At 35.8% G+C, this 13,665-nt stretch overlaps 1 protein-coding gene across 6 annotated transcripts in view; it reads left to right on the plus strand.

The window, feature by feature from the left end:
• GPHN (gephyrin) overlaps positions 1-13,665 on the plus strand; it is a 570,865-nt gene that overhangs the window by 338,121 nt on the left and 219,079 nt on the right. For all 6 annotated transcript variants that reach the window (XM_064292607.1, XM_064292612.1, XM_064292608.1 and 3 more), the window contains exons 7-8: positions 5,219-5,491; positions 6,840-6,947. In XM_064292607.1, coding sequence (XP_064148677.1) covers positions 5,219-5,491; positions 6,840-6,947 — 381 coding nt within the window. The remainder of the gene's footprint in view (positions 1-5,218; positions 5,492-6,839; positions 6,948-13,665) is intronic.

The raw sequence follows: 13,665 nt of genomic DNA on the forward strand, positions 1-13,665 counted from the left end.
AATCACAGAAATGGCTTTTTAAAATTTTTTCAAATCATTTTCTTAACATTTTCCCAGTAATAATATTAATATGATAGCATTAATTCCCTGATTCCCAGAATGGTGTTATTCTGAGCTCTGTGGAGAAGTAGGCATCTACTGTTTTTTAGTTGGTTTGTTGTTAGGTTTCAGATTAGACAGGGAAAAAACAGTAATTTTGAACTGCTCTTTTAAGAGATAGAAATCATAATGGATCTATGATTGCTAGAACTGGTTTTATCTAATTCATGCCATCATGAGCAATCTATGTTGGTTTTTCTGGGCCCCTGAGAATGGGATTTATATGAAGGATATAGTGCAGAAAGAAGATTCAATCAAAATAGTTCAGCTTCCTGCTCACTATAATGAAAACCGGACCAGGATCTCACCTTATTTCATATACAGAACTCACTTCATACTTGACCACCTCAATAAGAATCAAAAGATACTGGTCTAATTCATTTAGTTATTTAAATATCAACTTAAATTGTCACATGGAATAGCCTTTGTATATGTAGGGAACCTTTACTTTTTTAAAATCATTTAATTGAGGAAATCAAAAGCAATTAACAAGCAAAAATTAAATAATAAAATATGTGTAATAATAAATCTTGATTTCTTCTTTTGCATATTTTATTGCCAGTCACTCTAGAAATCTCTGCTTAAGAGAACTCAAGGCATGAAAACCAATGGCAGCACCATCTTTTAGGCTTTTGCAACATATGGCCAGACAAGCAAATGGAAGAGCTATTCACCTGTATAAAATTTATCTCTGCTTGATTCTCACTCTTTCCTTCCCTATGGGACTCCATGATCTTTATCAACATAGAACTGTTTTTAGACCATAACCAAAATGCACCAAGATTCCTTAATTGCACTATCCTTAGTTCTACCTCCTCCACTTATGCCAGTATTCACTTATGGGAATATGCAGTTAAGGAACCTTATGGAGCCTTGGAAACTCTACGGGGCAGTTCTACTCTGTCCTATAGGGTCGCTATGAGTCGGAATCGACTCGACAGCACTGGATGTTGGGTTTGGAGAATATAGGGAGTATCTAGCTCAGTAAAGGAAATAAAAACTTCAAATAATTGTTAACAGAGCTGAGGAAGATACCGTGTTTCTGAGAAGGTAGGAAGACTTACAGCTCCCAAGACAGACTGTAAAGATATTGCTGCAGTATTTCAATAATTGAAAGGAGGCCCGGGCACAGTGGTTAAAGCGCTTGGCTGCTAACCATAAGGTCAGCAGTTCAAACCCACCAGCCACTCCACAGGAGAGAGATGTGGCAGTCTGCTTCTGTAAGGATTTCAGCCTTGGAAACCCTACTCCATCCTATAGGGTTGCTATGAATCAGAATCAATTCAATGACAATGGGTTTGGTTTGGTAGATAGTTGAAAGACCAACTTAGAAGACTAACGCTAACTATTGCTTGGCGATTTTCATACTATTCATTATTTATCTAACAGAATTGAACGTACATTGTTGTTTAAACTTAAATTTTTTTTATTATGAAGAATTTTATCCATAAAATAGGCAGATTAATATAGTGAATCCCCATGTTCTCCATATGCAGCTCCAATAAAAAACCAACTAATAGCAATTTGGCATAATCCATACATCCTCAAAACATCCCAGGTATCATACTATTTCATCCTAAATATTTCCTTGTGTATCTCTAAAAATATAGGCTTTCTGACATAACCACAATACTACTATCACATAAAAAAAACAATAATTAATGTCATAAATAGCTCTCCATGTTCAAGTATCTCGTTGTCTGAAAAATCTAAAAAAAAAAAAAAAAAAAATTGTTTTTTTTTTAATATTTTGATTGCTTGAATCATAATCCAAATAATGTCCACATATTACTTTTAAATCTCTTAATCTATAGGATCTCTCTCTATTTCTTGTTTTTTCTCACAGTTTGTTGAAAAAACTGGGTTGTTAGTCCTCTATAGTTTCCCAGTCTAGATGTTACTGATTCATCCCATGGTATAGTTTACCATGTTCCTTGGTCTCTGTAATTCTTGTGATGAATTAATGCTTAAATCTAAAATCTTGGTCGGATTCAGTTTTTAATTTTTTTTAACAAAGCTGCTTCATAGGTAGTCATATGTTTTTTCATCAGAGGGCACATAATGTCTGATTGGCTCTTGTTTTATGTTATCAGCCATTGATGTTCAATATTTTAGATCCAGTTATTAATTAATATGTTGCCATTGAGTTGATTCCAACTCATTGCAACCCTATAGGACAGAGTAGAACTGCCCCATAGGGTTTCCAAGGAGTGGCTGGTAGATTCGAACTGCCTACCTGCAGCCACCAGGGCCCCATTTATTAATTAGTGGTTGCAGAGTAATGGTATTTTAATTATATCATTCTTTATTTATTAGTTTAATATTTCCATAAATAGAAACTTCCCTCATCTATTATTTGGTTACTATTGAATATACAGTTTGTACTGGAAAGGTAAGGTAAATGCTTGAGTCTTTTCCTTTATGTACTGCTTTTGAAATAATTTGATGGTTCCCTAGAATCTTCCAAATGTGACCAGTTCCTTTCTTAAGTAGCATCATTAACTCATAAATATAAACATATTTCATGTATTTTAACTTGTATTTATTTTCCATATCGATGCTGAAATTATCCCATGTTTAGCCAGATGGATCTTATTCAAGGAGGCTCCTTTGTTCTTTTGACATGACCTTAGAAGCCTTTGATAATTTCCTTCTCTCTGGTATGAGAAGATTTTTCCACAAAGCTCATCTTTAGTTCCTACCTCACGTGTAAAATCAGCTATTTCTCCAAGGATCACTAGTTCTAGTAGAACATACACACGCATATACGTACTCATTTCTTCCCTTTCTTAAATAAACTGTGGTATACTTATTTTCTTCTACCTTGTTTTTTTCACTTGCCAATACATACATGAGATCAACCCATGGTAGTACATAGCGATATTCTTCATTCCTTTATAATGATGCTTAATATACCATTGTGCAAATGTACCATGATTTTTTCAACCAATTCCCTGTAGATGAACGTTGGGGTTATTTTTAATCCTTTCTCATTACAGATAATCCTGCATAACTTGGATGTATTTTTGTATATTTGTATATTTGTCAGTATGTCTGTGGAGCGTATTCGTTTGAGTGAGATTCCTAGGTCAAAGTGTGAATGCATATATAATTTTGCTATGTATTTCTAAATTCCCCTCTGTAGGGGTTGTACTATTTTGCATTTCCTCTGGCAGTGTGTAAGAGTGCGTGTTTTTTCATATCATTACTAACTGCATACATTGTCAAACTTCTGGATTTTTGCTAGCCTAAAAAAAAAAAAATTTTTTTTTTTAATAGAAAAAGTAACAGTGTAGTTTTAGATTATGTTTTTATTATGAGTAATGTTGAACATCTATTCATGTTACTAAGATCCATTCAAATTTCTTTTTCTCGAGCCCATATTCTTTTAGAAGCTCTTCATGTATTAGGCATGTTATTATTTTATTTGTGATATGTTTCAAATATTTTTCCTGTCTGTTAAATTGTGCCTTTTTGCTTTGCTTATGATAGTTTTGCCATGCAAATGCTTTATATTTGTATGTAGTCAAATTTATTTATCTTTTCTCTTATTACTTATTGATTATGAGTCATAATTAGGAAAGTTTTCTCTGCTCTCAGGTTATTGAGGAATTTTCCTATTTTGGATTTTTTCTATCTTTGTGATATTCAGGGGAGCACAGTCTACAAAACCATCCTAACTCCTGACCCTAACTGTGAAGTTAGGGAGCAGTCCAAAAAGCCACACTCATTTCTGACACCATTTGCAAGTTTGGGGTCTCTAAGACTGCCCTTGGGTTTGATAATTCTCTAAAAGGACTCACAGAACTCACTGAAAACTGTTACACTACAGCCAAGGGAAGAGGCATATACGGCAGAGTCTAGGCAAGTTCCAAACACGAAGATTTCGGTTGACCTCTCCTTGGGAAGTCGTAGACAGTGTTACTTTCTCAGTATTGATGTATGACAGTATACTCAGAGGATGGCCAACCAGGAAAGCTCACCTGAGCCTTAGTGTTCAGAGTTTTTATGCACACACCATCATGTAGACATGGCTAAATACCCACGTGGCTGTTCTCAGTCTCCAGCCCCTCTGGAGGTTGGGCTGAGACCGTGTGATGCAAAGCCCCTACCCTAAGTCACACTGTTAAACTATTCGACATGACCCAAGCCCCCACACAAACAGAGGCATTCCTATCAGACAATCCAAGGCTTAAACATAACCTCCCACAAAACGGAGGCAAAAGCCAGACCTCTCTTTGGGTGAAGTTAAATTTTTAGTACACAGTCTTTAAACAGTAAAATGATTGAGCCATACAAAGAGAGGTCAGAAGATTAGGCGTCTTCCAGGTATCCTAGTAACCCACAAAAATTTTTAAATTTCTTTGCATCTTAGATTTTAAGGTAAGTTGCTTTAAATGTAAAAAAAAAATTCCACCCATTCCTCAAACGTATCTGGTCCTTTTTTCCGTTTTTAGAGTTCTCGCCTATTCTCTTTTGTTGATACACTCTGTGTAATGGTGGGAAAGCCTGGTGATGTAGTGGTTTAGTGCTACAGTTGCTAACCAAAAGGTCGGCAATTGAATCCATCAGGCACTGCTTAGAAACTCTGTGGGGCAGTTCTACTCTGTCCTATAGGGTCGCTATGAATAATGGTGAGCACTTGATCAACACACTCTGTAGGCTTTTATGCAATGCTCTGTGCAAGCTTATTTCTATTTTTTACATGTTATATTAATTTTCCTAGCTATTTTTGGTTTTTGTTTTATACTTCATAATGTTAATCAGAACTTTAGATCTCTTCATAAAATAATTTGATCCTCATTAGTGCCCTGCTTTAACTAAAAAGGTCAAAACTATTTCCTATTTTAACTCCAAAGTTGTATATAAATTTTCCTTCAAAAAAATGCAATATGTGCTTAGACAGTACTGTAACCCCTCAGTTTATGGAGAATATGGTAATACGTGCCATATTCACTTCATGTTACAAACACAATACTTTAAATATTGTTCTTTATTCTTGAGGCCGATGGGGAGGAAGAATGCAGATTCAAATTCACAAATAAATCTGATTGACACCATTCTATCTGCCTAGAAAAGTGGTCCATCTTCATTTTTTTTTCCTTCCTCTTGCACACAGGAATGCTTTCAGTTCATACTGCCAGCTCTACCTCACGCCATCGACCTTTTACGTGATGCTATTGTAAAAGTAAAGGAGGTGCATGATGAACTTGAAGATTTACCTTCCCCACCACCTCCTCTTTCCCCTCCTCCCACAACCAGTCCCCATAAACAGACAGAAGACAAGGGGGTTCAATGTGAGGAAGAGGAAGAAGAGAAGAAAGACAGTGGTGTTGCTTCAACAGAAGACAGTTCTTCATCACATATAACTGCAGCAGCCATTGCTGCCAAGGTAAGCGTCCTGAGAGAGACCCAGAGTTCTAAAGGACCACAGGAAAATGTATTGATTTCTTCCCTCTTTCTTATCCTGTCCCTCCATAAGTTTAATACCTCTTTAAGGTATCCTCAAGAAAGAACTGGGATATTCATGACAATTCACTACTGTGTTCACTCCACTATGTAAAGTCCTAAAGATACTCACATTTGTTCTGACGCCTGAGGCCTCAAAGATACTGCTGTTACCTACTGGAGTAAAAGTTGCAATGATAAACAATGTGACATTTAAAAATTCTTCGGAGATACCATTTTTGTCATTATATTAAATATAAAACATTCATATGCTCAGAGTATCAAAAATTCACAAATTCTTAGAGAAGCAGCAAACGAGCTAGAAGAGCTTAGATAATTCAAAAAATGAATTGGGAAAGATTAATAAAGATTTTTTTTATAAGACAGAACTTTTCAGCAATTGTTGAATTTTCTTTAAGCACTTATTCAAATATTACTTAAAACAAATTACCTTAGTGGTATAGAGAGCAACTGGATATAATGTGTTTGCAATTTTAATTGAATGAAGCGATAGGTATTAATAAGATGGTACCAGCGTATTACAGATTTTTTCTTTGGGAAATTGTGGAGGTAACTAGAATACCATAAAGAACTTGAATAAGTTTGTTTTCATAAAGTCACAGAAATGATTCACATAATTATCCATAGGTAGTATAGTCCACCCGGTGTGTTGTAATATCTTCAGAAAATAGCATATTACTTCTGGGAAAGATGATTGTTTATTGACCAAGAGCATGAAGATTGAAAATTTAATTGCTGTAGGAAATAATTCCTAGAGTTTTATAAATCATCCAGATATTTTGGCTATGAACATAGTGTCAGACTTTTTTTGACAACATACAGATTAGAAAGGATCATAGAGATATCCTTTTGAAGTGTTCACTCGGACAACCAGTATGTGTTGTTTTCACTAAAGACCTAATTGTTCTGCTTCCAAATCCATCCAGTGATCCATTAAGTTCTTACTTAAGCCTAGTAAGTATTTAAGGAGTGAGTGTGTGTGTGTTTTTTAATGGAACTGATTGGTGAAATAGGGTGCATTTTAAAATCATTATATGTTCTTTCCCTTTTACTCTTCATTGAAAGAGTAAAAAGTATAATCCATTTCAATCTTTAAAAAAAAAAAGCATATAGCATTTGAGATGTAAGCTGATTGTATCATTGTACATTTTGGAAAAATTTGACATTTCATTGTTCCATTTGTTTTTACCCTTTTTCCTTTCATCATTTTGCTTGTGTAGTTTCATGTTTTCCTGTCACTGTATTCATAGTTGTTATGTGTTGTGCATTAGAAGCATCCATTCTACACCAGTCCTGCTGTTGTCATGGCACACGGTGAGCAGCCCATCCCTGGTCTCATCAATCATTCCCATCATGCAACACACAGTGCAGATGAACGGGTAAGACAAGAGGCTTTTGCATTAATGATTTTTGTGAGCACTCAGCCTGCCTTCTCTCTTTGGAGGTAGGCTGTATCATATCTTGGAAGATGGGTTGTTTAATTCTGATGGATCTTGAACAGTGCTGTTTTGGGAAACTGTGCCACTGAGTTTATTCTGTCAAGGAATTTAATTTAATGGAGTTTCTCATGTGCCTGAAGTACTCTGCTGTCATTAAGGTTCTGTAGCCTTTATCACATGACTTCCAAGAAATTCATTGCTCAGAAGTTTCTTTGTTTTTTGTTTTCTTATAGCAATTTCATCACATATCTTTAAATAAATTACCTGGCTTAATTAAGATGATCCCTTAAGATGATCACTTTAGATCTTAAGATCTAAATAAATTGGTCAAACTAATATTTAATTTATACTAAACTTCCTTTTTTTCCTTGTGTTTTTTGAATCTCTTTTTCCTTCATTGTGTTCTCTTTACAACCTATTAGACAGTTGTATCTCTATGCAAATTCTGTGATTTCTAATCTTCAAATAAAAAACTTTTAAGGATACTTGTTAGTTCTTTTCATCACTGGTTGAATGATTGTTCTCAAAAATTCCCGGGCTAGAGAAGATTAAACTTATAAGTATAAATCAGTTAGCAGTGATAATTTGGACCATGGCTACAAAAAATTAATATGACTCCCTAATACATATGTAAAATAAGAGGATAAAAAGAAGTTATAATAGAGTTTGGCTTTAAATAATTAGGAAGCAATGACACCCAGGATTTAAAAACAAAACTCAGCATCAGTAGTCTCTTGGAAGATAAAAATCCAAGTGAAGACTTTAGCCCTTATATTCAGTAAGTCATACCTGGTTGGAAAGAAATTTGGGTTAGTCAGAGGCCAGGTAGAGAATTTAAATCTTGATTAGTAAAAGTATTAGTGAATTTCAGTTTACAACTAGTATGTGAATTCTCCAGATACAGCTGTGCTATAAATTATAAACATTACAACATGAGCCAAACGCGAAGCAGGGCTGTCTTTTTTATTCTTGTCTAAGCAACCACAGCAACTATAATTATCATTCTGGTTTTCAAACTAAAGTAAGTGGAAGTATCTGTATTCATAACCAGGGTTTAAATTATTTTATTCTGAGTTTCAGGTGAGTATACCGAAAATGATTTGACTTTTTTTTTTCCAGTTCTCCCAAGGATTGACTTAACTAGTATCATTCTAGATGCATAGAAGGGAAGTTATTACATACAGTGAATGCCTTAAAACATTAGTGCTTAATTCTCTGAGAAACTCATTGAGAAGTACTGTTAAACTCTTCTAATTGGGTGTCTTCATATGACATCATGCAGGAACACACAGGAACTTTTATCATTTGTTAACTGGTATTTAAAAGTCCCTTGTAAGTACCAGTATTGTTCTTTTTTTTCCCCTCATGTTGGTCTTTTTGTGCTGTAAGTAAACTGATACTTTTGTACTCTTTGACAAAAATGATAATCAGAGCTATACATCAAACAGTACTCTGCCCTTTTTCTTCAGACATGGCATCCTTAGAAAAGAAGAAATAAGTGACTGAAAGTAATGAAGAGGAAAGTCTTCAATATTCTTCATGCTTCTATAGAAGCTGTGTTAATTCTGTGAATGCTTATCTAGTTGTTGTTGTTATATCGTTAGGTGCCATCGAGTCGGCCACCCAGTCCTGCGCCATCCTCACAGTCGTTCTGTGTTTGAGCCCATTGTTGCAGCCACTTTGTCAGTGTATCTCGTTGAGGCTCTTCCTCTTTTTTGCTGACCTAATTTACCAAGTATGATGTCCTTCACCAGGGACTGGTCCCTCCTGATAACTAACTTCATTAACACATTGGCTCTGAATGACCTGGTTTGTTGTCAGTATTTCAGAAAGTTTTTACGTGAGACCAGTCATTTGAGATATCCCTGTATATTATTTGGCTGTTTTTTTACAAGTTTTTCCAATGTAAAATTTAAAAAATTAATTTCAGAAGAGAGGGTTAGATTACCTATAGAAAAGTTACAGTTTCCCTCAGTTGGTCACATTCTGGGTCTGTGAAGCAATGTGGAATAATACAAAAATCATGCAAATTTAAATCTGAAGACCTGAATATAAACTCTGACTCCACCACTTAATTAAACTTGGGGAAAGTTATTTAAGATTTAAGTTTCAATTTTCTCATCTCTAAAACAAATAATAATTACCCTCACAAGAGGTTATTTACAGCAAATGAGATTTATATATATATGGGTAAAAATGTGTAAATTTTGTAAATTTAGAGTTGAATTCTAAAGATTCTTTCTAGGTGCAAAACACAATACAAAAATGAATAAATTGTTACAGCCCATAAAGTATTTACGCTCTAACTAAGGAGCTGTTCTTTTTATTACTTTGGTACTTTCCTAACTAAATTATCCATTTTTGTGATCAAGAAAGTAAAGCATAATCAATGTACTGACCCTCCATAGTTAGTTACTAGTGATCTGATTACTAGTTAGTGCCAAACTAATCAGTTTGCTATTTCAGGAGATAAAGACATTTGACGAATACCCCTTGTAATGGATATTTGTTAGTTACCTCTCCAGCAGCCATTTCACTTCACCTTTTCTTAACGTTACACCAGACTTCCAAATCATGCAGTTTGGGTGGGATTGATGAAACCTCCAGGTTAGGCTCTGATTGGTTTAAAATAATCAGCATATCCATTTCACCTAGCCAGAGTTATTAGTTCAAGGAACGCGTAATTCAGGTCAGTCAGAGCTAGTAGGTCACATCTTTTAGATTTTATTTGAACTACTAGGACAAGGGACACAGACTCTGTTTGAGGAAATATACAATCTCAAAAATTCCCATCTTGGGAATGCCTGCTAATAATTGAACCAACAGTAAAGTAAAAACCTAGGAAATGGAAGAGAAAGAGATGCTGGGTCCTGATTACATAGTTTGAAACAGTTGCTCAAGCCCCTGTTGAACTGTAGCTACCTCTTGAGTTTTCAGTTACATGAGCTAATAAATTACCTTTTTTTTTAATTAATTAGAGTTGGGTATCCTGTTGTCTGTTACCAAAAGGCATCTTAATTAATACACCTTAGTACATACTGTCTTACCAAATAGAGGAAGAATCTTCCTTATAGTGACTGAAATGTATCAAATAGGAAACCCTGAAGCTTTATGTTAGGATGAGAAATAAAACCTGATTCAAAAGGACAGAGAGTGAGGGATATGTGACCAGAAGCAGGAAGAGAAGGAAAATAAATCCTGCCCTTCTGTGGCTGCAAAATAGGTGTGAAGGTTTTTTCTATGAGACTGGATCCAAATCTGAAATGACAACTTGTGCTTCGTCGCTTCATGGAAACTGATAGATTAAAAAATCAAAGGCACAATGACAGCCAGAGGAGGAATTTAAGACAAAGAGGGAAGATACCAAGAAGATATGTAATAGGACATCTTGTCTCACTGACTGAGAAATTAAATTTTCTGGAGAACAAGTCCAGAATAATTATGATCTTCAAGCTCTAGTGGATGCAAGAAAATCTCCTGCTAGTCCTGGAAAGAAGACTTGGTGATTTCCTCTTGATAAAGATTATGGAAAAAACAATATGTCAAATCCACATGGCCATTCAGGAAAAATCATTCTGGAGCATTTTTTTGAGACTTGAGAAAGCAAGTGCTAAGAGTTAGCAACCTGCCACTCCTATAGATTCATCTGCAAACAAATGACACCATTGCAAAAGATCAGAGACACATAGTAAAGTTTTGGTCAGAAAATTAAGGAACATATAAGCATGCATATATATATGTGTGTGTGTATATGTATATACATGTATGTACATATGATTTTATTGTTTCTACCCATGAGGATTTTGATATATTAAAATAGTAATTATTGAATGTCAGTCACTCTTCTAAACATTTTACATATATCAACTGTTTATGCCTTATTTTACCTATGAGAAATTTGAAGCTCAAAAAGGTTAAGGACACATAACTAGCTAGACTGAACTGGTATTCAGGTCAGGGCATTGTGGCTCTGGAATCAGCACTCTTGACGACTATGCTGCAGCACCTCTTAGGGCGGGAGAGAAAAAGAGGGTAAAGGTCTGGAAGGTAACTAGCTAGTTAAAAAACTCTTCTTAAGAATGAGAATCATGATTTTAGACCTTGGTTTGAAATACGTGAATGATAAGTTACAGTGCACAGCTTAAGAATTTTAAACAATAGAATGTTTACTCTGGCAGTTTACTGATCTGAGCAAAAAAGCTTTAAGGTATAAGCAGCAGTGGAGTGAGAAAAATATTTAGATAAACTCATGGAACCAAATCCTTTGGAGGACATACTTATGATAGGTGTTAAAGGGTACTGTTTTTTAAAGGTAGAGTCATGACACTCATAGAAATATAAAATACCGTAAGTCTATGTGAAAGATTTTATTTAACTTATTAATTAGTGAGAGAACCAGTAAACTGTTAGAACCAGTTCAAAGGAGAATTCAAAGAATACACATGGGTAGCAGGTCTCAGCCTTGCCTGTGGTAAGGAAGGTAACTTACATGTGGTAAAGAAATTTTGGTGACTGGAGAAGAGAGCAGTTCGCCCAAATGACAGGTACTGCTGGTGCAGTATGGTGGAGTTTCTTGGACTTAGTTTCCTAATCTTGGGAATGACAAAATGAAAGACATTTAAAAGTAGAATCAGAGATTCCCTATGAAAACTTCTAGATAGAAGTTAATTCTGTGGCTTTAGTATTTGCAAAGCCAACTCATGTATTGTCAGTCACAATGCTGGCATGAATTTATGAAGATGTAGAAAACTTGGTCAGTATACACAGGGAGATAATCAATTGCATCTTCTCAAGACAACATTTTTTTGCATTTTTATGGACAAGAACCATTGCATTACTATCAGTTTTCTAAAGCTTGCAGAAATGTAAAATATTGGAAGTGTAAAATAATGAAATATGCAAGTAATCCAGACAGGTGTTCACAAGTCAGAGCATTCTAATAATCTTTTTGCCAATTTTCCTCAAAGCCCCTCACCCCCCTGTATTCATCATAATCTCAAAGTTTATTTTTGATCATTAAGAAAAAATGACTGCCCGGCCACAATCGATGACTGCCCTGACAGGGAGCACAACAGAGAACCCCTGAGGGAGCAGGAGATCAGTGGGATGCAGACCCCAAATTCTCATAAAAAGACCAGACTTAATGGTCTGACTGAGACTAGAGGAATCCCGGCGGTCATGGTCCCCAAACCTTCTGTTGGCCCAGGACAGGAACCATTCCCGAAGACAACTCATCAGACATGGAAGGGACTGGACAATGGGTTGGAGAGAGATGCTGATAAAGAGTGAGCTAATTATATCAGGTGGACACTTGAGAGTGTGTTGGCATCTCCTGTCTGGAGGGGGGATGGGAGGATAGAGAGAGTTGGAAGCTGGCAAAATTGTCACAAAAGGAGAGACTGGAAGGGCTGACTCATTAGGGGGAGAGCAAGTGGGAGTACGGAGTAAGGTGTATATAAACTTATATGTGACAGTCTGACTTGATTTGTAAACGTTCACTTGAAGCTCAATAAAAGTTAATAAAATATATATATATATTCTGTACTTGATGAGACTTCATTTTCATGATTTTCTTCTTTGTCAATGGTTTTCATTAGGTGTTTGAGCATATGTAAAATACTTGATTTAAAACCTTTTTTTATTAAGTCCAATGTCTGGGCTTCCTCAGAAACAGTTACTATGAATTTCTTTTCCTTTTTTTTTTTTTTTTCCATGTGTATGGGCAATACTTTCTTGTCTGTCTACATGCCTCTCCATTTTTTTTTTTTTTTTTTTTGGTTCTAAATTAGACATTTTGAATATTATAATGTGGAAGCTCTGGAAATCAGCCTCCCTCTCCAGGATTTGTTGTTGCTGCTTCTGCACTTGTTTGTTTAGTGACTTTCTTCCAACTAATTTTGTCAAATCTGGATTCTTTGTTGTGTGTGGCCTCTAAAGTCTCTGTTCTGTTAGCTTAGTGATCAGCTAGTGATTCAACAGAGATTTATTTTAATGCCTGGAATAAAAAGAAGAAAAACCTTCCAGTCTTTGCAGATGGGTTCTGTGTGTCTCTTGGGGCACATCTTCAGCACTCAGCTGGGTAGTTTACAACTCTGCCCTGAGCCATCATTTCCTGCTTGTCCAGAGCTTGAAGATCAGCCAGAGGTACAAGCTTAGGACCTTCTCAGGTCTCTCCTGAATGTATGTCCAGCCCTGGGCATGTGTGTGTTCTTCTAGATTCCCAGACATATGTAGGGGCTTTTCAAAGCCCTTATTCCCCAATTCATCTTATTTCTCAGCCTTTACTCCTAGGCTTTTCAGTTTGTCTGTTGTTTGCTCAAATGTTATTCCTTACCCTAGGCAGCATCAGCTAACAGATTTGCCTTTAAATGTTTTGCCAAATACTCCCTAGTTAGGCACTTCAGCCCTGTGAGAGTTCTGAGTTAGGTGAAATAAAAGCAAGTCTTTTGAGTGTGATTTCCTTTCTTCAAGGAGCCACCAGCCATATCAAAACAAGCAACCACAGTTCTTTGAAAATAAAGATTCTGCTCTCTCCAGTAATGGAAACCTATGTCAGGAATGTGGGCTGTTGTCTTCAAGGATGCTACCCAGCTGGGTAGCAGTGGATAGGGCCAGAGTAAGTTAAAATGCCACAAAACTCTGTTACCAAGATTCAGCT

This window comes from Loxodonta africana, chromosome 10, assembly GCF_030014295.1.
Source record: "Loxodonta africana isolate mLoxAfr1 chromosome 10, mLoxAfr1.hap2, whole genome shotgun sequence".
Taxonomy (NCBI): domain Eukaryota; kingdom Metazoa; phylum Chordata; class Mammalia; order Proboscidea; family Elephantidae; genus Loxodonta; species Loxodonta africana.